The 27,442-nt window shown below is 44.6% G+C and overlaps 1 protein-coding gene across 1 annotated transcript in view; it reads right to left on the bottom strand.

The window, feature by feature from the left end:
• Nucleotides 1-1,414: 1,414 nt before the first annotated feature.
• LOC120026370 (disabled homolog 2-interacting protein-like) overlaps nt 1,415-27,442 on the bottom strand; it is a 66,048-nt gene continuing 40,020 nt past the window's right edge. The window contains exons 8-13 of the mRNA XM_038971216.1: nt 25,504-25,700; nt 19,091-19,982; nt 6,913-7,047; nt 4,517-4,719; nt 2,960-3,047; nt 1,415-1,651 (exon numbers count right to left, since the gene is read on the bottom strand). Coding sequence (XP_038827144.1) covers nt 1,484-1,651; nt 2,960-3,047; nt 4,517-4,719; nt 6,913-7,047; nt 19,091-19,982; nt 25,504-25,700 — 1,683 coding nt within the window. The 3' untranslated portion in view covers nt 1,415-1,483. The remainder of the gene's footprint in view (nt 1,652-2,959; nt 3,048-4,516; nt 4,720-6,912; nt 7,048-19,090; nt 19,983-25,503; nt 25,701-27,442) is intronic.

The following is a 27,442-nucleotide window of genomic DNA, read 5'->3' as shown; positions in this document are numbered from 1 at the left end:
ACCGACACCAGTCCAGTGTATAGTATAATGTTGTGTTAAACAACACAACTCTCTCTCTCCTTGTACTACAGGGGCTATGAGACCAGCCATGGCTGGTGGGAGGAGCTATAGGAGGACAGGCTCATTGTAATGGCTGGAATGGAGTTTTGGAATGGAGTCAAACATGTGGTTGCCATGTGTTTGATACCATGTTTCACTCCATTCATTCCATTCCAGCCATTACAATGAGCCAGTCCTATACCTCCAAATGCAGAGGGACACACAACCAACATACAACATTGTTTCAACGTTGATTCAACATTAATGATGAAGCACTAAAGCAAACCTTGACCCAACCAGGTCTGTCTAGAAAACCTGGATAAACTAAAGGTTAAGAAGAAATAAAATAGCATTCTAACTATTTAACTGTTGATGGTGCTACTCACTGCATAGTGTGCAGCCTCTCCCCCTATGCCCTATAATACACAGTACAGCTGCAGTCTTTCAAATATAACTATATCTCATGTATACTTTATAGAGGAAAAAAATAAATATGCATACATCTATATTAAATATCATTAATATAGTCTCACATATAGTTAATTATTGTGGGTTTATAATACATTACGTGATGTATTTATACAATATATTTATTCCTTTACAAATCCACAGTATTATAAGTTGTGCCTTTTATGGCAGGAAGAAGGGGGCTGAAGGAAAAAGTAGAGGTGGGTTCCTTACTTAAGGCGTTTCATGTACCAATAACTTTCACAAAGTGCACTATGTAGGGGACATGGGGGTAGGGGATAGTGGGGCACTTTGGAACACACTCAAGGACTTAAAATTAAAGATCAGTTTGGACAAAAAATATGTCAAAGCTCCTATTTGGTTTTTAAAAGAATGAGATAAGATCTAAATAAACCAAGAAGAGAGGAGGTCAGGAGAGGAAAGGAAAACAGAGGAGAAGATAAAAGAGGAGAGGAAAGGAGAACAGAGAAGAAGAGAAGAGGAGAGAAGAGTAAAGAGGTTTTGGGTGACTATCTGACAGACAATGTGTTGATTATATAGTGGTTTGACCCAAGCTTTAGGGAACAGAGCCTGAAATTGTCCCAGCAACTGCATACATCCAATGGAAACATCCAAGTCGATTGATTGACGGAGAGTTCAGTTCATATCTACAGCTTGTCCCGGCTTCTCCTCTGCAGGGCCCATCTGGTGTTCAGCTCTGTCCATTGATTCGCTGTCTCTTTCCTGGTCTGCTGTCTGTCAAACTGAAGTCCCGCCTCCTCGCTTGGCCCCTGGCAGTGGTCTCCTCACTCACATTCTCCTCACCATGTAGTGTCCATATAAGGAAGTGTCCTCTACAAGCACCAGCCAACACACACACACACACACACACACACACACACACACACACACACACACACACACACACACACACACACACACACACACACACACACACACACACACACACACACACACACACACCCTCTCTCTGACTCTAGCAGTTGCTGCTGTTCCTGAACTCTCCATTCTCAGTGATCTGGAGCTTGGTGGGGTTGGTGGGGGAGATGCCGTTACGGGTCTGCATGCTGTAGCGTTCCTTCAGCTGGGTCAGGGCACTCATCAGACGGGCGTTGGCCGTGTCCAGAGACGCTATACGTTTCTCCTGCAGAGAGAGATAGAAAGAGAGAGAGAGAAACACTGTATTAGAGAGGTAGAGACGGAGGAAAGTGGTAGACAGCAACGAGAGAGATACCAAATATAGACCTGTGCAAAGATAGGTGGTGAAGTACACAGACAACTAGACACGCAGACACATTCATGGAAACATTTTATTGTAGTTTCCTGGTCCTGTTAGTGTCTGTGTGCGGGGTTAACAGAATCATCTATAGTCCTGTCGCATTCATCCACCCGAGGTGTTCTCTAATTCACTATTCACCTCTCTCCCTCTCTCTTCTCTCTCTCTCCTTAATGAGCTTTCCATATTCATGCTCTCTGTCTGTTGACTCAGGGAGCGGCTCATTGCCTTACCACCGCCAGTTTGTTTCCACACTCAACTCCCATTACTTTACTGTGCGAATGAGCTGTGTGTGTGTGTGTGCATCGCTGTCTGTGAGTTGACATTGAGGAGTCTTTTAACACTAGATCTATTCAACTTTGTTTAACTCACATAACTCATAAGTTTGTGTGTATGCAACATGTCTGGATCAGAAAATGCTACAACACAGAGCAGGAGGAGACAGAATTTACAGTTAAAATGAGTCACCTTGTCTCAACACGCTTGTCGACAGACAGGCTGGAAGAATAATGTAAATGTGGATATTAGTTAGTCTGTAAGACTAAAGCGTAGAGTCGTGCTGCGTTCAGCCATCCGAGCCTAGTCACTGCCACAGAGATCTGACAGCTTGAATTAAACATCTCTATGTATTTCTATGTTCTGTCAGCCTTCATGTCCTGTAGCAGACGACACACTCACTCACAAAGGGACGGATGTACACACATAACAATACATCCCAATATATTGTGCACAGTTGACTAGGAGTTACATGGGCTTCTGGGTATTCTTCAAGCGTCTCTCTATATGAGGTTTAAACATTGCAAACAGGAAGTGCGTGTGTGTGTGCGCTCAACTCATTCTAAGATGTTTATAATGACCTGCAGTAATGTTTCATGACACTAGGGACCGCCCTGCTCTATTTATTTGATTTGTTTTATTGAACCTTTATTTAACTAGGCAAGTCAGTTAAGAACACATTCTTATTTACAATGACGGCCTACCCCGGACGACACTGGGCCAATTGTGCATCGCTCTATGGGACTCCCAATCACGGCCTGGATTCAAACCAGGGACTGCAGTGACACCTCTTGCACTGAGATGCAGTGCCTTAGACCGCTATGCCACTCGGGGGCCCTATGGGGCTTTAAACAGTCAACAAACTGACTGTATGGAGTTGTATATGTGACTGACTCTCACCTGTGCATCAATGATCTTCTGTTTGGAGTCAACCACAGCCTGCATGTCATTGTGATCTTTCTTCAGCTCCTCTTCCACCGACATTAACCTGGACACACACACACACACACACACACACACACACACACACACACACACACACACACACACACACACACACACACACACACACACACACACACACACACACACACACACACACACACACACACACACACACACAGTTAAAGCGACATTAGCAACACAAAGCACAACAGACACCCAGCGTATGAAATAAGGCAGAGTATGTGGATACAGAACAGAATACTGTGTGTTACTTTGGCTCACACTAGTCTGGCAGGACCTTCCAGCTGTATGGCAGACTACAGACTGGAACTGAGTTTATAAGAGGGGTATTTTGGGCCTGCTGGTCTGTTAGTACTTTAGATCTGTATGTAGAGTATAATATGTTTAATATAGTTATTAGAATGAGGGTATCTTGCGACTGCTGGTCTGCTATGCATTTAGGAGGTGTGTGTACAACTTCGAACTGAGTTTGTGAGAGGTGTGTGTAGGGGTGTACAACTTCTGAGTTTGTGAGAGGTGTGTGTAGGGGTGTACAACTTCTAACTGAGTTTGTGAGAGGTGTGTGTAGGGGTGTACAACTTCTAACTGAGTTTGTGAGAGGTGTGTGTAGGGGTGAACAACTTCTAACTGAGTTTGTGAGAGGTGTGTGTAGGGGTGTACAACTTCTAACTGAGTTTGTGAGAGGTGTGTGTAGGGGTGTACAACTTCTAACTGAGTTTGTGAGAGGTGTGTGTAGGGGTGTACAACTTCTAACTGAGTTTGTGAGAGGTGTGTGTAGGGGTGTACAACTTCTAACTGAGTTTGTGAGAGGTGTGTGTAGGGGTGTACAACTTCTAACTGAGTTTGTGAGAGGTGTGTGTAGGGGTGTACAACTTCTAACTGAGTTTGTGAGAGGTGTGTGTAGGGGTGTACAACTTCTAACTGAGTTTGTGAGAGGTGTGTGTAGGGGTGTACAACTTCTAACTGAGTTTGTGAGAGGTGTGTGTAGGGGTGTACAACTTCTAACTGAGTTTGTGAGAGGTGTGTGTAGGGGTGTACAACTTCTAACTGAGTTTGTGAGAGGTGTGTGTAGGGGTGTACAACTTCTAACTGAGTTTGTGAGAGGTGTGTGCATTGTGTGTGAGTGTGTGTGTGTGTGTGTGTGCGCGCATGTGTGCTTGTCTGTGTGTCGGCTCTAATTGAGTTAACAGGGTTCAGTGTGACACGGATCTGAAAGGAACATGGAAGCTGTATGTCTTCTGACATCACAGACCAGGAGATAACATCAGAAACACACAGCAGATAACATCATCCATCCATCTCCCTTTCTCTCCATCTCTCTCTTAGCATACACTCCCTCTCCCCCTCTTTCGCTCTGCGTATGCTTGCTCTCTCTTACCAAATCTTTCTCTCTTTCTGTTTCTCTCTCCATCTTACTTTCTCCATCTCTCCCTTTCTCTTACTTTTACCAGTCTCTGTCTGGAAAGGGTCTGATCCCCACACCTTATTTACCTGCTTATAATACCCTTCATCTGGAGGTCCTTGTCATCCTGCTGTCGTCTCAGGCGTTCCTCAGACTCCTCCAGCCGTGCCTGGTACTCCATCAGAACCTTTTGAGCACCGTCGTCCTGACCCTTCAGACGAGCCTCATACTCCTCCAGCTTCTGGACCGACACACGCAGCTTCTCCTGGAGGACCACGATCTCCTGCTGGTACTGGGGTGGGTGGGGGGGTGGGGTTAAAGGAGACAGATAGGGTTAAAGGAAGAGTCAGAATCATCTTCAACAACACTACAGCCACCTCCTGCTGGTACTAGAGAAAGGAGAGATAGAAAGAGAGAGAGTTTTTATTATCATCATAGTCATCATCATCGTCATTAACACTGGGAAACCGATACTTATGTCAATGGCGCCAACCCATACTGGCCCATTCAATTGTTGTTTCTAGGTAGAAGTGGTCAGTGAAGAGAGCAATAACCGGCATTGTTATCATCACAATAATCGTTGTCAATGTTCTCCTCATCACAGTGGTCCTTAAGGTAGACCTTGACAGGTGTATCAACTCATTTCCATAATTTCCTCACCATTTTTGCTTCTTATCCAATTTTCTTTTTTTTTTGTGCACCTGGTTCCATTTTAAGTTTTAAACAGTCAAATATTGAAGGGAAGCTGAAACTTGGACAGGGCAGGATTATAAGTGTGGAAGTGTTAAAGACTGTAAGTAGACATTAGCCAACACTCACAGTAAAACTTCCAACTTTTCTAAGCCACCCTTATTCCTGAGAGAGATGAGTTTCTTTTCCTTCCATGTCCCAAATCCCACCAGCACTCGAATTTGATCCCTAACCTCTAAAACTGGGGACTTAAGTGGAGTACTGTTCCAGAAGAGAGAAGGAGGAGAGGGAGGAGAGGGATTCAACCTCCGCAGCTCAAGCCCTGGACTCAGGAATAAGCTGGGAAAAGCTCCCCTTGACCTCCCTCCGGACCTGTGAGCGGTCCTGAAGAGGAGAGGGTTGGTGCTGTCTGAGAAATTAGAGGTGTAATCAAATCCTGCCAGGCTTCAATAAAACACACATCCGGGCTCCTTCAGCAGCATTCAAGGGAAGCGGGTTCGGCCAGGTAGAAACAGAGCACACCTCACCAGAGAATGTGATAAAAAAAGTTGACTCAACGCTGTCCTTCACAAGAACACTGGACCAAACGTGAAATATGAATAAAGCTATGAAAATAAATGCTGCTCACTGTCAATCCCCTATTTTCTCTTATTTTCTGCTTCATAAAATCATGTAAGCATGATGTGCAGCACAGGTGGGTGTGACAGCCAATAGGCAGTGGAGATGTGTGTGTGTGACAGCCAATCAAAGCATTGAGAGCTGACAGCCATTGGGATGAGAAGCAGGTGAAGGAGCAGCAGCAGAAGCGGGAAGCATTCTCCCCGCACACACACATGGACATACACACTCACATGGACATACACACTCACATGGACATACACACTCACATGGACATACACACTCACATGGACATACACACTCACATGGTCACACACACACACACACATGGACATACACACACACATGGACACACACACGGACATACACACTCACATGGACATACACACTCACATGGTCACACACACGGACATACACACTCACATGGACATACACACTCACATGGTCACACACACGGACATACACACTCACATGGACATACACACACACATGGACACACACACGGACATACACACTCACATGGACATACACACTCACATGGTCACACACACTCACATGGTCACACACACACACATGGACACACACACACACATGGACATACACACAGACATACACACACACACGGACATACACACTCACACGGACATACACACTCACATGGACATACACACTCACATGGACATACACACTCACATGGACATGGACATACACACACACATGGACACACACACACACATGGACATACACACTCACATGGACATACACACTCACATGGTCACACACACTCACATGGTCATACACACTCACATGGACATGGACATACACACACACATGGACACACACACACACACACACACACGGACACACACACACACATTCACAATTTGACTGTAAGAGTCTAGGAATACCTGGTTGAAATCCTTTGACCATACAAACGGAGTATCTGTTATTAGAGATGCAGGTTTATTGTGAGTGATTGTAAGTTGTAAGGGGGTAGGGTTAAGGGTAGGAATGAGGGCTTGACATTGGAAGTTGAGGGGAGTAGAGAAAATGCTGGTTAAAGTGCGTGGGGGGGTGTTGAGGGTTTGTTGGAGAGGAGGTGTCTAAAGGGTGGGTGCTGAGAACAGCGGTACTGGGAGGTTAGGGGGGTTACATGGAGTTTGGTTTGTGACGTTACCTTCTCGGCCTGAGTGAGATCCTCTCTGTTTCTGGACTCGGGGTCCATCCCCTCATGGTCTACATACTGAACATTCATATTCAACAGCCAGGCAGCCGTACGGTCCAGCGCATTGGGCTTCACTGGGGAGGGGGCCTAGTGGAACCAACACAACACACACATGAGCTGAGCCGAGAAGGACACACACACACGTCATATGGTACACACACACCGACATACGGTACATAGTACATACACTACATGACCATTGGATGTGGACATCTGCTCGTCGAACATCTCATTCCAAAATCATGGAGTTCGTCCCCCCTTTCCTTCTAAAACAACCTCCACTCTTCTGGGAAAGCTTTCCACTAGATGTTGGAACATTGCTGTGGGGACTTGCTTCCATTCAGCTACAAGAGCATTAGTGAGGTCTGGCACTGATGTTGGATGATTAGGACTGGCTTGCAGTCGCCGTTCCAATTCATCCCAAAAGGGGTTTGATGGGGTTGAGGTCAGGGCTCAAGTTCTTCCACACCGATCTCGACAAACCATTTCTGTATGGATCTCGCTTTATGCACAGGGGCATTGTCATGCTTAAACAGGAAAGGGCCTTCCCCAAACTGTGGCCACAAAGTTGGAAGCACAGAATCGTCTTGAATGTCATTGTATGCTGTAGGGTTAAGATTTCCCTTCACTGGAACTAAGGGGCCCGAACTATTAAAAAACAGCCCCAGACCATTATTCCTCCACCTAACTTTACAGTTGGCACTATGCATTGGGGCAGGTAGTGTTCTACTGGCATCTGACAAACCCAGATATGTCCGTCGGACTGCCAGATGGTGAAGTGTGATTCATCACTCCAGAGAACGCGTTTCCACTGCTTTGGAGTCCAATGGCGGCGAGCATTACACCACTCCAGGCGGCGCTTGGCATTGAGCATGGAAACCCATTTCATGAAGCTCCCGACGAACAGTTCTTGTGCTGACGTTGCTTCCAGAGGCAGTTTGGAACTCGGTAGTGAGTGTTGCAACCGAGGACAGACGATTTATACGTGCTTCAGCACTCAGCGGTCCCATTCTGTGAGCTTGTGTGGCCTAACAATTCGTGGTTGAGCCGTTGTTGCTCCTAGACGTTTACACTTCACAATAACAGCACTTACAATTTCCTAGCAGGGTAGACATTTTATGAACTGACTTGTTAGATAGGTGGCATCCTATGGTGCCACGATGAAAGCCACTGAGCTCTTCAGTAAGGCCATTCTACTGCCAATGTTTGTCTATGGAGATTGCATGGCAGTGTGTTCGATTTTATACACTTATCAGTAATGAGTTTGGCTAAAATAGCCGAATCCATTAATTTGAAGGGGTGTCCACATACTTTTGTATTTATAGTGTACATCCACACATACAGAGTATGTACACACAGGAATAAGCTTGAAATGCACATGGAATGTATAGAACACTAAAGCAGAGTGGCATGTTTGTGTGTGTGTGTGTGTGTGAGAATGAGTGAGTGAGTGAGTGAGTGAGTGAGTGAGTGAGTGAGTGAGTGAGTGAGTGAGTGAGTGAGTGAGTGAGTGAGTGAGTGAGTGAGAGAGAGAGAGAGAGAGAGAGAGAGAGAGAGAGAGAGAGAGAGAGAGAGAGAGAGAGAGAGAGAGAGAGAGAGAGAGAGAGTGTGTGACAAGGTTTCTGTTAGCAAGCAATTTACTTTTGGCTAATAAAATCAATGAAAAGCCTTTTGGCCGATGAAAAAAAATGAAAAGCCGATAAAACTGTTGCTGGTCAAAATGAATGGATAAAAAAATCCCATTGCAGAATAATGCTTTTATTCATTGATGGAAATACCAGTCGATGCAATGTTTTATTTCATATTGTTGGGCACGTCTTACCTTGCTTCAAAGTAGCCTACAGGCAAAATCCCACCATGGAAACATGGAGGTAATTATTTGATAAGACTTCATAGGCGGTGCATGAGTTTCAAGTTTCTACCCTTCTGCGTGCCAGTTATGATTTTCATATGCACATTTCGTGGAACAGTTTCATTTCAATAAGAACGTTTTCATTTCTCTAAATCGTTGATCTGAATTATAATGATAAAAATGGAATAGTTAAAAGTTAACTAATACGAGATCACCAGCCTCTGCCATATGGACACATTGATACACCGTGATCCATTGGCGGCTAAAGAAATGAGCGCATGGAACTCATTGTCCATAGGTCAATGCAGCAGTAGACCTATAACTTCCACTGCTCTTTCACACTGAGGATTGGTGATTATCGATGGGGAGATTGTTGGAACGTTTTTTGAAATAGCATACATTCGCAATGGATGTTAGAAAACACTTTCCTACATTTCTGCACAGCAGTCCAGGTATTTCTATGCTTGCTCAGGCGCACGCGCTCCCTCAACATTATCAGGACAGAAATGAAAATCTTGTCCGTCAACACATTTTCCTAACAGAAATCCTGTGAGTGTGTGTGTGCGTGTGTGTGTCATTAGATGTGTCAGTTATGGTGACTGACAGTTGGTGAGAACACCATGGGATCCAAAACAGTCCGCAACTGAAACCTTTGAAAATGACTGAATATCTGTATTTGAATCTCAAATATGGTGAACTGAATTAATTAAAATATATTAGTTCAAATGTTGCTCTGTCATTTCATTGTCAAATACCAAGGTCAAGACAGGCAAGATATATGATGTTCATCAGTTTAGTCAGTCAGTTAGTAACATGTTAATGTGATGTTAGTTGAGGTTGTACAATATCATAATTTCTACACTGGATTGAGACGGGATCATTTCATAAACTATACCTAGTCAGGTTTGATTACAGCGGTGTTACACGGATTACAATTATAGTTGCAATCTTCTCAGTATAGCATTGCTCTATTAAAAATACATGCATCACCAGACAGAGCTGAAAACCAGTTAGTGCAGCCAGACAGCGACTCAATCAAGCATTGATTTTCCTCTCAATGTCTCTCTCTAATCCACCTGTTATGTATCTCTAATGGAGTTCAAAGAGGAAGAAAGACAACATTAAAAACAACATGCTTAACAAATCCCTGAGAGCGCTGTCATGACGTGGCCCTTTCTGGGTGTAGATCATGGCCTCCCCCTCTCTTTCTCTCACTCTCCTAAACCCAGGTTTTATTGCCCCAGGTCATAAATACCACAGAGACTCTCCCTGACCATGCAATTGAGAGAGAGTTTCACAGTAAGACAAAATCATTCTCCAGGCCAATTCTACTACGTCCCAGAATTTGAGAATGGAACAATTCTCCTATTTTGGAGAATGTGTAAACGGTCGGTGGAGAAGCCAGCTACGACCCGGTCCGTTTTGTTTCATGTTTGTGACCTCATGAAAGACAATACAGCCACATTACCCTAACTCGGTTTATACAGGTGCCTCAGTGATGAGGTTTGCATCTAATTCTTGTATAAAATGAATGAGTAAAGATTAGAGGTCGACCGATTAATCGGAATGGCCGATTAATTAGGGCCGATTTCAAGTTTTCATAACAATCGGTAATCAGCATTTCTGGACACCGATCATGGCCGATTACATTGCACTCCACGAGGAGACTGCGTAGCAGGCAAGGTAAGGTGCTAGCTAGCATTAAAAGTATCTTATAAAAAACAATCAATCTTAACATAATCACTAGTTAACTACACATGGTTGATGATATTACTAGGTTAACTAGCTTGTCCTGCGTTGCATGTAATCGATGTGGTGCCTGTTCATTTATCATTGAATCATAGCCTACTTTGCCAAACGGGTGATTTAACAAGCGCTTTCGCGAAAAAAGCACTGTCGTTGCACCAATGTGTACCTAACCATAAACATCAACACCTTTCTTAAAATCAATACACAAGTATATATTTTTAAACCTGCATATTTAGTTAATATTGCCTGCTAACATGAATTTCTTTTAACTAGGGAAATTGTGTCACTTCTCTTGTGTTCTGTGCAACAGAGTCAGGGTATATGCAGCAGTTTGGGCCGCCTGGCTCTTTGCGAACTGTGAAGACTATTTCTTCCTAACAAAGACAGCCAACTTTGCCGAACGGGGATGATTGAACAAAAGCGCATTTGCGAAAAAAGCATAATCGTTGCACGAATGTACCTAACCATAAACATCAATGCCTTCCTTAAAATCAATACACAGAAGTATATATTTTTAAACCTGCATATTTAGTTAAAAGAAATTCATGTTAGCAGGCAATATTAAACTAGGAAAATTGTGTCACTTCTCTTGCGTTCATTGCACGCAGAGTCAGGGTATATGCAACAGTTTGGGCCGCCTGGCTCGTTGCGAACTAATTTGCCCGAATTTTACGTAATTATGACATAACATTGAAGGTTGTGCAATGTAACAGGAATATTTAGACTTATGGATGCCATAACAAAAGGTGAACTTCTTCTCAATAGGGGGTGCTATTTGCACTTTGTAATAATTTCGTTTCCAAATTAAACTGCCTCGTACTCAATTCTTGCTCGTACAATATGCATATTATTATTACTATTGGATAGAAAACACTCTCTAGTTTCTAAAACCGTTTGAATTATATCTGTGAGTGAAACAGAACTCGAGTTAGAGCATTTTTCCTATGAGGATGTGAGAATGCATAAATCTTCTTGCTGTTCTGAGATCTGTTTATAAATCTGCCTGTCTTCTATTGGTTGAGATGCACTGCATACGTCTTCCCCTGGGTGTCAGCGAATAGTGAGAGTTGAAATGGGGTTGCTAGGCAGAACTGAAAGCTTATAAAACACCTCGGAACAAAGTATCCGGCCATTTTTCACTTCGCTCTGACGCATTGAGGACATCTGGCTGTGGCTCTAGAACGCTCCGGTTATAGGCCTTTAGATATATCCGGTCATGTTTTTATTCGTTATAGGTGTTAAAGACATCATAAGGTAGTTAATTTAAACCGACTTATAGCAGTTTATATCAGTTTATTGCGATTTTCTGGAATTTCTTAGTCACGCGCTTTCACGAGTTGGACACCTCTCCTGCACATAGCTAGCGTTAGCTGCTATTTCTACAGGAGAAGAGGACATCTTTCAACCAAAAGACGATTGTTCTGGAGAAAGGACACCTTGCCCAAGATTCTGATGGAAGCTCGTCAAATAGTAAGAAGTCTTTATGCTGTTAATTCGTATTTATGTTGACAAATGTTAAACAATAAATACGCCATGAATTTCGGTGCGGTCTCGCTTTAGCGCACGCTGTATGCGCAGTAACGTTAATTTTAAAAATCTAACACAGCGGTTGCATTAAGAACTAATTTATCTTTCATTTGCTGTCCAACCTGTATTTTTTAGTCAAGTTTATGATTATTTATCGATTAGAATAGGTGCCTCTCCCAAGATTTCTCCCGACTTTTTCTTGGCAGCTTGGCTACTTTTCTCATTGTATAACCACGATTTGTGCCGCTAAATATGCACATTTTCGAACAAACTCTATATGCATTGTGTAATATGATGTTATAGGACTGTCATCTGAAGAATTCTGAGCAGGTCAGTGAAAAAATTAATATATTTTGGTGGTTTATACGTTATCGCTATTTTTGGCTTGAATCAATGCTGTTGTGTGTTTGCTATTGTGGTAAGCTAATATAACGCTATATTGTGTTTTCGCTGTAAAACACTTAGAAAATCTGAAATATTGGCTGGATTCACAAGATCTGTGTCTTTCATTTGCTGTACGCTGTGTATTTTTCAGAAATGTTTTATGACGAGTATTTAGGTAATACACGATGGTCTCTGTAGTTATTCTAGTTGCTTTGGTGAGAGTTGTGATGGTGGCTGCAATGGTAAACTATGATTTATACCTGAAATATGCACATTTTTCTAACAAAACATATGCTATACAATAAATATGTTATCAGACTGTCATCTGATGAAGTTGTTTCTTGGTTAGTGGCTATTTATATCTTTATTTGGTCGAATTTGTGATAGCTACCTATGCAGGAAAAAAATGGTGGAGTAAAAAAAGTGGTGTCTTTTGCTAACGTGGTTAGCTAATAGATTTACATATTGTGTTTTCCCTGTAAAACATGTTAAAAATCAGAAATGATGGCTGGATTCACAAGATGTGTATCTTTCATCTGGTGTCTTGGACTTGTGATTTAATGATATTTAGATGCTAGTATTTACTTGTGACGCTATGCTAGGCTATGCTAGTCAGCTTTTTTACTGATGGGGGTGCTCCCGGATCCGGGTTTGGGAGGAACTAGAAGTTAATGACCTAAGGCTCGTATTTCTGTGTGTTATGTTATAATTAAGTCTATGATTTGATATTTGATAGAGCAGTCTGACTGAGCGATGGTAGGCACCAGCAGGCTCGTAAGCATTCATTCAAACTGCACTTTCGTGTGTTTTCCAGCAGCTCTTCGCAATGCTTTAAGCATTTCGCTGTTTATGACTTCAAGCCTATCAACTCCGAGATTAGGCTGGTGTAAACTATGTGAAATGGCTAGCTAGTTAGCGGGGTGCGCGCTAATAGCATTTCAAACGTCACTCGCTCTGAGACTTGGAGTAGTTGTTCCCCTTCCTCTGCAAGGGCTGCAGCATTTGTGGAGCGACGGGTAACGATGCTTTGAGGGTGGCTGTTGTCGATGTGTTCCTGGTTCAAACCCAGGTAGGGGGGAGGAGAGGGACAGAAGCTATACTGTTACACTGGCAATACTAAAGTGCCTATAAGAAAATCTAATAGTCAAAGGTATATGAAATACAAATGGTATAGAGAGAAATAGTCCTATAATAACCTCAACCTAAAACTTCTTACCTGGGAATATTGAAGACTCATGTTAAAAGGAACCACCAGCTTTCATATGTTCTCATGTTCTGAGCAAGGAACTTAAACGTTAGCTTTTTTACATGGCACATATTGCACTTTTACTTTTTGTTTTTGCATTATTTAAACCAAATTGAACATGTTTCATTATTTATTTGAGGCTAAATTGATTTGATTGATGTATTATATTAAGTTATAATAAGTGTTCATTCAGTATTGTTGTAATTGTCATTATTACAAATAAATACATTTTAAAATTATTCTTATTATTATTTTTTTAATCGGCCGATTAATCGGTATCGGCTTTTTCTGGTCCTCCATTAATCGGTATCGGCGTTGAAAAATCATAATCGGTCGACCTCTAGTAAAGATGAAACTATTTGTGAAATGATGTAATGTGAGGTTAACCTTCAGTTTTAGAGAATTGTATTCCCTGTAAAGTTTAACTAGTCAGCGGCCACGCCCCCGTGAGCATAGACATGATCTGGCGTCATGGAACCGCCTTTTCTATTGTTACGAATAAAACCCACTCCTGAGGAAATTCACATCAGACCACGCAAACACCAGTGTAAGCAATGGTTGTTGAATTCCTAACCATACCACGTGGAGCATTGGCTACACGGCTGGAAATGGTTCAACTCTGAGACTATCGATCCCTACAGAATAAGAACAAATTTTAGATACTAATTACTAGACTGCAGCTAGAAATTATGTAAACCTAGGATGCAAATACCGACAACCGCAAAAACATCTATTCTAAGAACAATGGATGCCTGACATATCCATTACAACAGACAATATCAGGAGCCGCTGATAAAGCTACCACCATGATAGACATTGTGCCATGCCTGCTCCTGCTCTTCCTCCCTCTGGCGCACGAGGGTGCCAGACTCCCCAACATTACGCACTCAAGCCACCTTCAGTACGCACACCTGCCTTTCCCTGTCACGCGCATCAGCGCTCATTGGATTCAATTACTTGTGTAATTTCCTTCCCTATACCTGTCTCTTTCCTAGCTCTGTTCCCTGCTTCGGGATTGTTTGTCATATGTTCTTGTTTACCCGTGTGCTGACGCTGTTCCTGTTGTGTTCCTGGATAAATGTTTGACTCCCCGTACCTGCTTCTCATATCCGGCGTCAGGTCCTTGCAGAATCCCGAAGCCATCACACAAAGCATCGGGGAGTACTGGCGTTCCGGTTGGTGGTTGTCGGTTCTGGGTCGCCGCCGATGGACCCGGGGGTGCCTAGCCAGCTCGTCGGGCTTCCACGCCCTAGCTGGCTCGAGAGGTTTCCTTGCCCCGGTTGGCTCAGAAGGCGCCCATCCCATGTCGGGCCTCAGCCGGATCGTCAGGTCTTGTTCGCCCAGCCGGCTCGTCAGACTGTCACGTCTCCGTCGGATCATCGGGCTTCCACGTCGCAGCGGGATCGACAGGCGTTCATGCCTCAGCCGGATTGTCAGGCTCCCATGCGTCAGCCGGCTCGCCAGGCTTCCACGCCCCTGCCAGTTCGTCGGGAGTTTAACCCCAGCCAGCTTGCCCGGCGCCCATGTCTCGGCCGGCTCACCCAGGTGGGACGCCGGGTGGCGCCCATAGAGGGGGGATACTGTCACACCTGCTCCCGCTCTTCCTCCCCTCCCCCAGCCAGCCTGCCCACCGCCTATGTCCCGGCCGGTTCGCCCAGGTTTGATGCCGGGTGGTGCCCCTAGAGGAGGGGGAGCAGGAAGAGCGTGTCACGCCTGCTCCCGCTCTTTCTCCCTCTGGCACACAAGGGCGCCAGACTCCCCAACATTACGTATTCAAGCCACCTTCAGAACGCACACCTGCCTTTCCCTGTCACGCGCATCAGCGCTCATTGGATTCAATTACTTGTGTAATTTCCTTCCCTATACCTGTCTCTTTCGTAGCTCTGTTCCCTGCTTCGGGATTGTTTGTCATATGTTCTTGTTTACCCGTGTGCTGACGCTGTTCCTGTCGTGTTCCTGAATAAATGTTTGACTCCCCGTACCTGCTTCTCATCTCCGGTGTCAGGTCCTTGCACATTGTGACTTCTGGGGAAGTAACCAGACACTCTCTGATGAACTGACTCTCCAGCAGACGGACCGACGATTCCAACAGAGAAGACAACAACGACACCTGGGCGTAAATATATTTATTGCAATTATTCCAGAATGAACGGCCGTTCATGTGCAAAGGATTAGCATTTCAATGACTATAATTATCCACTGTGTGTAGTGATCCATTTAGTCTTTCCCGCTCCTTTATCAGTCCACACCCCCTTTCCTTTGTATACCAAGCCATCATAACGGATTAGCCAGGGAATCTTCCCTATCATTGTTAGTAAACAATATATACTGTTTGTTTGTTTATGCATTTCTGTGATTATTTAGTTAGTAAATAAATGATTAAGCCAATTGGTGTATGGATGATTCATGGTTTAGGCTGGGTTCGTGCAGATAAACAAGAATTCTACCACGTTTGAAATGAGACTGACGTAAGGTTAAGAATAATTCATTAATACAAGACTAATATATTAAGAAAATTATAACTTTGTAATCTGAAGATTGTCAGTGGTGCCCCAACTTCCTAGTTAATTAAATGTACATGATTAGTTTAATCACGTAATAATAATTACAGAGAATTGATTTGATAAAATAACAGTCTTCACATTTAATGATAGCCAGAGACACGACAGGGCGGAGGGTGACGCAGACAACATGGGCCTACACTACATCCTCCAACACCTCGATAACCCAAAGACATATGCAAGGATAGTTTGTGGACTTTAGCTCTGCATTCAATATCATCATCGCAGAACTGCTACAAGACAAACTCTCCCAGCTGAACATGTCCAGCTCCATCTGTCAAGCTGGGAAAACCTTTCGGACTCTTTATCCCTCAGCACCGGAGCGCTGCAAGGATGCATGCTCTACACCTCTACTCACTCACTCTACACCAATGACTGCACCTCCAGCATCGCATCTGTCAAACTACTCAAGTTTGCAGATGACACCACTCTGGTCTGTCTGATCACCGACGACGATGAGTCAATGTACCGTGGAGAGGTCGAGCGGCTGGTGGCCTGGTGCAGTCGCAATAACCTGGAACTCAACACAGACAAAACCATGGAGATGGTGGTTGACTTCAGAAGACTCCTCCCACTATCTCTCCCCCTGGAGATTAATGGCTCAACTGTTAGCACGGCTGAATCCTTCAAATTCCTGTGGACCATCATGTCCCACAACCTCAAGTTGGAGGACAACATCACAGAGGTCACCATTTTTTAAATTTGATTTCACCTTTATTTAACCAGGTAGGCTAGTTGAGAACAAGTTCTCATTGCAACTGCGACCTGGCAGGGAGGCACACCAGTGGATGGACTACTTGTGGCAGGTGAAAAAACTCAACATCTCCCAGTCAATCCTGATCTGGTTTTATGCATCAATCGTTGAGTCCATCCTCAGCTCCTCCATCACCGTCTGGTTTGGGTCTGAGTCTGCCAGCTGCAAGGGCAAACTGCAACGCATTATCCAGTCTACAGAGAGGGTCATCGGCTGCCACCTGCCCTCCATCGAGGGGCAAGGAAGCGTACAGGAAAGATCATCCCGACCCCTCCCACCCGGTCACCCCCACATCCAGAAATTCCCCTCTGGCAGGCGTTTCAGGTCACTCATGAACTCCTACCACCTGAAAAGTTTCTTCCCCCGTGCTGTGGCCCTCACCAACCACAGAGACTAAAGGACTATGCACTCTATGCTGCACACCGCATCAAGCCTTCTCTGAACTGTACACACAATAAGTGCACTCAACTTGCATTGCACATTGTTCATCTCTCTGCATTTAGATATTCATACTGATACTGTAAATGTGTACATCCACTGCTTATCAACCATATACCCACTGTATATCAACCGTATACCCACTGTATATCAACCGTATACCCACTGTATATCAACCGTATACCCACTGCATATCAACCGTATACCCACTGCATATCAACCGTATACCCACTGCATATCAACCGTATACCCACTGCATATCAACCGTATACCCACTGCATATCAACCATATACCCACTGTATATCAACTGTATACCCACTGTATATCAACCGTATACCCACTGTATATTGTATATCTGCTCATTCTCTTATAGCTCTATGCTCACTCTACCGAGTTGTATATAATGTATGTCAACTTATTTTAAACTCTGCTGTCTGTATTCTGTCTCTAAATGTTGTCTATCACTAGCAGCACAATATCAACAAGTACAACTCTGAGTATGTGTAAATGTCATTGGCAATGATTAAAGGTGATTCTGATTCTGAACGCCGTCCATCTGGTTTCCATGACAAACCCATTAACCCTTTAGCTACACTCTACAATCAGTCCCTAGAGTCAATCACTAAGCTGACCGTATTAACCCGTATTAACCCATTAACCCTTTAGCTACACTCTACAATCAGTCCCTAAAGGAGAGCAGGGCATTGTGGGAACTGGGAATGTAAATGTCCTTCCTTTCACCTTGAGGCCAGAGATCACCAGGGGCAACCTTTGACCAGCCAGCCTATAAGTGACCTGCTTGTTAAGAGGTCATCTTTAACAACCCAGAGGACGGTAGCAGAAACATTACACTATAACAACTCCCAACAGCGATACACACAGCCACACATGTACACATCTCAGCAAGATTTGAGTGCATTACTATGAACTGCTGATGATAAGCTAACCATAAACCAGCCTTGAGACTTGATAAAATACATGCATGTAACTCTGCATTACATTGCTGTATCTAATAACCTAATCCTGATTCAACCAAGGGCCACATTTACAAATAATCATAATGCTAATAATTACAAAACTCAGAGAAAATCCTCTATCTTGTGTTAGTACATAACCAGGAAACAATAGGCCTACGCATACAGAACTTTACCAGTGATCCTGTGCTATTAGACTTCCACCTCTAACTATGCAGAGACACATGGGATTACTATTAATACACACTGGCTGCTCCAATGACTGTCATTGATTAGATAGAATAACAGGAGAGCTCAGACATCACCCACACACATATACAGGCATTGTTAACATGCAATGGATCATGTGATCAAGTGGTATTAGTGGAAGCTTTCCACAACAGAGTATTATTTGTTTATTTAAAGCTTTATTTAGCCTGAAAACGAATTGAGAAACCAATTATGTTGTCTTAGATTGATACAGTATGAGATGAACCTCCCAGACAGTCAAAGCCCTGCAGCCCCCTGAAGCTACCATCATGGCTGTCAGCAAATAACCTCGCTATCCCATGCATACACACTCCTTTGTACTAGTGTATGTTGAGTGTGTTTGTGTGTGTGTTTTTAACTGGGAGTGTGTCTGTACTACTGTCTGAGTGCCCTACCTGTTTGTGCTGGGCTCTCTGCTTGGTCTCTGGGCTGTCTCCTTTTGATGACGATGACTGTTGCCGTAGCCGCGCCCCGTTGCCGGGCCAGTCGGGGGATGACATCATGCTGCTGCTGGAGGGGCGCGGGTAGGGCCCGCTGTTGAGCAGGTTTGGGGGCGTGCGGCCCCTGGTGACGGTGGTCTGTGGAGGGGGCTGGTCTATCCTGCGCTGGGGGCCGGCGCTATTTTGTCTGGGCACGGTGGGCTGGTGCTGGGCCTCTGTGAGTGACAGCTGCCTCCGCGTGCCTATGTACTCCCCCGAACGACGGGCATACTCCTCCACGCTGCTCCCCCCAACTCCTAATCCATGGTTCAGGAAGGAGTTGTGTATCCCCCCTCCTCCTCCTGGCCCATCCTCATTGTTGCTATGGGAACTGTGGGAGCTGTGGCCCTCAGAACCCGAGTCGGCCAGGCCCCGCGGCGACAAGGGCAGCCCTGCCGCCATCTGGTAGACAGGGTTCTGGAAGGACAGGGGGGCTAGAAGCTGAGCAGGTCTGCCTGGTGCGCTCTCCGATCCGGGGGTGGTGGGGGTCTGGACGGGCCTTCTCAGAGTAGGACCTCCAGTGATGTTCCCCTGGGGGGTTCGGGCCGACCACACTCCCCCAGGAACGATGCCCTCTCCCAGGCCGTCTGAGGGGCCAGGGCCTGGGCCACTCTCTAAGCTGCGGGGGTCCTGGAGGTCCACCATGGACAGGCTCTTGCTGCCGTTGGCTATGCCCAGGTCGGGCTCATTGGATTCAGAGTAGCTAGAGCTGCGGGCCGGGGTGGGCTGGATCCCAGCATTCCTGGTGACAAAGAAGAGTTCCTTGTTCTCCGGGGTGGGGGAGGGTAACCGGGTGAAGTCCACCAACCTGTGAGAGAGAGAGAGAGAGAGAGAGAGAGAGAGAGAGAGAGAGAGAGAGAGAGAGAGAGAGAGAGAGAGAGAGAGAGAGAGAGAGAGAGAGAGAGAGAGAGAGAGAGAGAGAGAAGAGAGAGAGAGAGAGAGAGAGAGAGAGAGAGGGATAAGAGAGAGATAAGAGAGAGATAAGAGAGGGAATGAGTGAAAAAGAGAAAGATGTTGATGATGCTGTATCTATTACTCCTTACAGACATGAAAACATGACCAGTCAAACCCTTCAGCCCACACATGAAACACTTAAGTGTCAAACCCCAATTTTGTTTTATTTAAACATTTAGCAGGGAGTCCTATTGAGATCAAGGCCTCTTTTTCAAGGGACACATGGTATAGAAACAGCAGCCCAACGGGACACATGGTATAGAAACAGTAACCCAACAGGACACATGGTATAGAAACAGCAACACAACAGGACACATGGTATAGTATCAGCAACTCAACAGGACACATGATATAGTAACAGCAACCCAACAGGACACATTGTATAGAAACAGCAACACAACAGGACACATGGTATAGAAACAGCAACCCAACAGGACACATTATATAGAAACAGCAACACACCAGGACACATGGTATAGAAACAGTAACCCAACAGGACACATGGTATAGAAACAGCAGCCCAACAGGACACATGGTATAGAAACAGTAACCCAACAGGACACATGGTATAGAAACAGTAACCCAACAGGACACATGGTATAGAAACAGCAACACAACAGGACACATGTTATAGAAACAGTAACCCAACAGGACACATGATATAGAAACAGCAACCCAACAGGACACATTGCATAGAAACAGCAACCCAACAGGACACATGGTATAGAAACAGCAACACACCAGGACACATGGTATAGAAACAGCAACACACCAGGACACATGGTATAGAAACAGTAACCCAACAGGACACATGTTATAGAAACAGCAACCCAACAGGACACATTGTATGGAAACAGCAACCCAACAGGACACATGGTATAGAAACAGCAACCCAACAGGTCACATGTTATAGAAACAGCAACACACCAGGACACATGGTATAGAAACAGCAACCCAACACGACACATGTTATAGAAACAGCAACCCAACAGGACACATTGTATGGAAACAGCAACCCAACAGGACACATGGTATAGAAACAGCAACCCAACAGGTCACATGTTATAGAAACAGAAACCCAACAGGACACATGGTATAGAAACAGCAACCCAACAGGACACATGGTATAGAAACAGCAGCCCAACAGGAAACATGATATAGAAACAGCAACACAACAGGACACATGATATAGAAACAGTAACCCAACAGGACACATTGTATAGAAACAGCAGCCCAACAGGACACATGATATAGAAACAGCAACCCAACAGGACACATTGCATAGAAACAGCAACCCAACAGGACACATGGTATAGAAACAGCAGCCCAACACGACACATGTTATAGAAACAGTAACACAACAGGACACATGGTATAGAAACAGCAACCCAACAGGACACATGATATAGAAACAGTAACCCAACACGACACATGGTATAGAAACAGCAACACAATAGGACACAATGTATAGAAACAGCAACCCAACAGGACACATGGTATAGAAACAGTAACCCAACAGGACACATGGTATAGAAACAGTAACCCAACAGGACACATGGTATAGAAACAGCAACCCAACAGGACACATTGTATAGAAACAGCAGCCCAACAGGACACATGGTATAGAAACAGCAACCCAACAGGACACATGGTATAGAAACAGCAGCCCAACAGGACACATTGTATAGAAACAGCAGCCCAACAGGACACATGATATAGAAACAGTAACCCAACAGGACACATGATATAGAAACAGCAACCCAACAGGACACATGGTATAGAAACAGCAACCCAACAGGACACATTGTATAGAAACAGCAACCCAACAGGACACATGGTATAGAAACAGCAGCCCAACAGGACACATGATATAGAAACAGTAACCCAACACGACACATGGTATAGAAACAGCAACACAATAGGACACAATGTATAGAAACAGCAACCCAACAGGACACATGGTATAGAAACAGCAACCCAACAGGACACATTGTATAGAAACAGCAGCCCAACAGGACACATGATATAGAAACAGTAACCCAACAGGACACATGGTATAGAAACAGCAACCCAACACGACACATGGTATAGAAACAGCAACCCAACAGGACGGATTGTATAGAAACAGCAACCCAACAGGACACATGGTATAGAAACAGTAACCCAACACGACACATGGTATAGAAACAGCAACCCAACAGGACACATGGTATAGAAACAGCAACACAACAGGACGGATTGTATAGAAACAGCAGCCCAACAGGACACATGGTATAGAAACAGCAACCCAACAGGACACATGGTATAGAAACAGCAACCCAACAGGACACATGGTATAGAAACAGCAACCCAACAGGACACATGGTATAGAAACAGCAACCCAACAGGACACATTGTATAGAAACAGCAGCCCAACAGGACACATGATATAGAAACAGTAACCCAACAGGACACATGGTATAGAAACAGCAGCCCAACAGGACACATGGTATAGAAACAGCAACCCAACAGGACACATGGTATAGAAACAGCAACCCAACAGGACACATGGTATAGAAACAGCAACCCAACAGGACACATGGTATAGAAACAGCAACCCAACAGGACACATGGTATAGAAACAGCAACCCAACAGGACACATGGTATAGAAACAGCAACCCAACAGGACACATTGTATAGAAACAGCAACCCAACAGGACACATGGTATAGAAACAGCAACCCAACAGGACACATGGTATAGAAACAGCAGCCCAACAGGCCACATGATATAGAAACAGTAACCCAACAGGACACATGGTATAGAAACAGCAACCAACAGGACACAATGTATAGAAACAGCAGCCCAACAGGACACATGATATAGAAACAGTAACCCAACAGGACACATGGTATAGAAACAGTAACCCAACAGGACACATGGTATAGAAACAGCAACCCAACAGGACACATGATATAGAAACAGTAACCCAACAGGCCACATGATATAGAAACAGTAACCCAACAGGACACATGGTATAGAAACAGCAACCCAACAGGACACATGATATAGAAACAGCAACCCAACAGGACACATGGCATAGAAACAGCAACACAACAGGACACATGGTATAGAAACAGTAACCCAACAGGACACATGTTATAGAAACAGCAACACACCAGGACACATGGTATAGAAACAGCAACCCAACAGGACACATGGCATAGAAACAGCAACACAACAGGACACATGGTATAGAAACAGTAACCCAACAGGCCACATGATATAGAAACAGTAACCCAACAGGACACATGGTATAGAAACAGCAACTCAACAGGACACATGATATAGTATCAGCAGCCCAACAGGCCACATGATATAGAAACAGCAACCCAACAGGACACATGATATAGAAACAGCAACCCAACAGGACACATGATATAGAAACAGCAACACAATAGGACACATGGTATAGAAACAGCAACCCAACAGGACACATGGCATAGAAACAGCAACACAACAGGACACATGGTATAGAAACAGTAACCCAACAGGACACATGTTATAGAAACAGCAACACACCAGGACACATGGTATAGAAACAGTAACCCAACAGGACACATGGTATAGAAACAGCAACACACCAGGACACATGGTATAGAAACAGTAACCCAACAGGACACATGATATAGAAACAGCAACCCAACAGGACACATGGTATAGAAACAGCAACACAATAGGACACATGGTATAGAAACAGTAACCCAACAGGACACATGTTATAGAAACAGTAACCCAACAGGACACATGTTATAGAAACAGCAACCCAACAGGACACATTGTATAGAAACAGCAGCCCAACAGGACACATGGTATAGAAACAGTAACCCAACAGGACACATGGTATAGAAACAGTAACCCAACAGGACACATTGTATAGAAACAGCAACACAACAGGACACATGGTATAGAAACAGCAACACAATAGGACACATGGTATAGAAACAGCAACCCAACAGGACACATGGTATAGAAACAGCAACCCAACAGGACACATTGTATAGAAACAGCAGCCCAACAGGACACATGGTATAGAAACAGTAACCCAACAGGACACAATGTATAGAAACAGCAACCCAACAGGACACATGATATAGAAACAGCAGCCCAACAGGACACATGGTATAGAAACAGTAACCCAACAGGACACATGGTATAGAAACAGCAGCCCATCAGCAGATGAGGATGTGAGTCATATAGCTAGTTAAGTGATCCGCACTCATCCTCCCTTCTCTCCTCCTCTCCTTCACCACCAAGTCTACAGCTTTATTGTCTGGCAATTACCTTGACAGACACAATTTATGTTCCCATAATCGCTTGCTCTCTTTCTCGTTAATACTCTCTCTCTCTCTTTCGTTAATACTCTCTCTCTCCCTAAACCTCTCTATTTTCTACCTACCCTGCTCTCTCTCTCTCTTCCCCCCTCCCTGCCTGCCTGCCTCCCTCCCTCCCACTCTTTCTCTCGCTATCTCATTCCCTCTCTTTCCCCCCCTCTCTCTCCCTCTCTCTGTGAATGTGGTGTAAGGACGGTGTAAGGACGGAGGAGAGAGGATGGAGGACGGAGGAGAGAGGACGGAGGAGAGAGGATGGAGGACGGAGGAGAGAGGACGGAGGAGAGAGGATGGAGGACGGAGGAGAGAGGACGGAGGAGAGAGGATGGAGGACGGACTTTTGCCCAAACGAGAAAACCCCCTTAACCATGCTTACCTATACCCTTTCCTTTTTGTTCTTCCTAACCCTTACCCTGTCATTACCCATACCCCTAGCCTTATCTGTTCTTGTTCTTCCTAACCCTTACCCTGTCATTACCCATACCCCTAGCCTTATCTGTTCTTGTTCTTCCTAACCCTTACCCTGTCATTACCCATACCCCTAACCTTATCTGTTCTTGTTCTTCCTAACCCTTACCCTGTCATTACCCATACCCCTAGCCTTATCTGTTCTTGTTCTTCCTAACCCTTACCCTGTCCTTATCCATACCCCTAGCCTTATCTGTTCTTGTTCTTCCTAACCCTTACCCTGTCATTACCCATACCCCTAGCCTTATCTGTTCTTGTTCTTCCTAACCCTTACCCTGTCATTACCCATACCCCTAGCCTTATCTGTTCTTGTTCTTCCTAACCCTTACCCTGTCATTACCCATACCCCTAGCCTTATCTGTTCTTGTTCTTCCTAACCCTTACCCTGTCATTACCCATACCCCTAGCCTTATCTGTTCTTGTTCTTCCTAACCCTTACCCTGTCATTACCCATACCCCTAGCCTTATCTGTTCTTGTTCTTCTTAACCCTTATCCCACCCTCATTCCCTTTCTTTTATCCCAAACCCTGTCCTTACCCTGAAAGGTCATTGTCGATGACCATCTTCTGCAGGCCGGTGGAGATGCTGCAGCCTGCCCCGGCGTTGGGCGGTGACCCCATACGGTCAGAGGAGGACGGAGCGGTCATGTTCATGGTCATGCTGGACGGGTTGGTCAGCGCTGTGTTCACCTCCCGGAGGATCCTGGGTAGGGGGCCTAGCTTGGAGGCGGAGCTCTGAGGGTTAAAGAGGGGTTCAAGGTCAGAGATGGGGTCAGGGGTCATAGTAGCTCTGTGTAGAAGTTGAGGCCTTTGGACAGAGTTCTAGGATCAACTTTAATCCTTTCCAAACCTAATAACTCATTAGGGCGGGCAGTATGGGAGATGCAAGACTGGCCTTGTCTGGGGCAAACTTCCTCCTACTTAGGTTCACTGTTAAGCTTTGTATTCGTGGCATCCTTCACAGTTTTCTACTCTACTGTTTGAAGCCATTTACGTGGCAATTTTGCAACTTTTACATGCACTGACTTAAACCTTGGATATCAGTAGAGACCTCCCTGTGCCTGTATCAGACAGTGAGCCTGGCTGGGGTATTCTTTTTCCCATTACAGAGAGCTAATCTCCCTCTGATTATGTCCTTCAGTCTGAATAACGAAACAGGCCGGCCTCAGAGCCTGGAAGGAATTGATTTTGGTTGGAGATAGACGGGAGTGCTGTCCTCAGTGAGGATGCAGCACACAGAGTCTATGGGCTTTGCCCCCAATATACCTAGTAATTAACACGCTGGGATGGCTCTCCATGCGGAACCATGGCTAATGCACTAGGTGTCCCTGCAAATCCATTTGGATGCCTCCCACATAAACATAGTGTTTTACATCTATGTCCTCCCAGGCCCTCCTCAGACCATTCCAATAGAGCACTCAGTCTCACAGCAGTAGTTGTATTATGTAAGCAATAGCGTGCTGTACACATGATTGAATCTAGTTAGGTTACTGCACGCAGTATCTAGTTAGGTTAATGTACTGCACGCAGTATCTAGTTAGGTTAATGTACTGCACGCAGTATCTAGTTAGGTTAATGTACTGCACGCAGTATCTAGTTAGGTTAATGTACTGCACGCAGTATCTAGTTAGGTTAATGTACTGCACGCAGTATCTAGTTAGGTTAATGTACTGCACGCAGTATCTAGTTAGGTTAATGTACTGCACGCAGTATCTAGTTAGGTTAATGTACTGCACGCAGTATCTAGTTAGGTTAATGTACTGCACGCAGTATCTAGTTAGGTTAATGTACTGCACGCAGTATCTAGTTAGGTTAATGTACTGCACGCAGTATCTAGTTAGGTTAATGTACTGCACGCAGTATCTAGTTAGGTTAATGTACTGCACGCAGTATCTAGTTAGGTTAATGTACTGCACGCAGTATCTAGTTAGGTTAATGTACTGCACGCAGTATCTAGTTAGGTTAATGTACTGCACGCAGTATCTAGTTAGGTTAATGTACTGCACGCAGTATCTAGTTAGGTTAATGTACTGCACGCAGTATCTAGTTAGGTTAATGTACTGCACGCAGTATCTAGTTAGGTTAATGTACTGCACGCAGTATCTAGTTAGGTTAATGTACTGCACGCAGTATCTAGTTAGGTTAATGTACTGTTAATGTACTGCACGCAGTATCTAGTTAGGTTAATGTACTGCACGCAGTATCTAGTTAGGTTAATGTACTGCACGCAGTATCTAGTTAGGTTAATGTACTGCACGCAGTATCTAGTTAGGTTAATGTACTGCACGCAGTATCTAGTTAGGTTAATGTACTGCACGCAGTATCTAGTTAGGTTAATGTACTGCACGCAGTATCTAGTTAGGTTAATGTACTGCACGCAGTATCTAGTTAGGTTAATGTACTGCACGCAGTATCTAGTTAGGTTAATGTACTGCACGCAGTATCTAGTTAGGTTAATGTACTGCACGCAGTATCTA

Source organism: Salvelinus namaycush, chromosome 31 (genome assembly GCF_016432855.1).
Source record: "Salvelinus namaycush isolate Seneca chromosome 31, SaNama_1.0, whole genome shotgun sequence".
NCBI lineage: Eukaryota > Metazoa > Chordata > Actinopteri > Salmoniformes > Salmonidae > Salvelinus > Salvelinus namaycush.
This window is presented reverse-complemented; position numbering and strand designations above follow the sequence as displayed.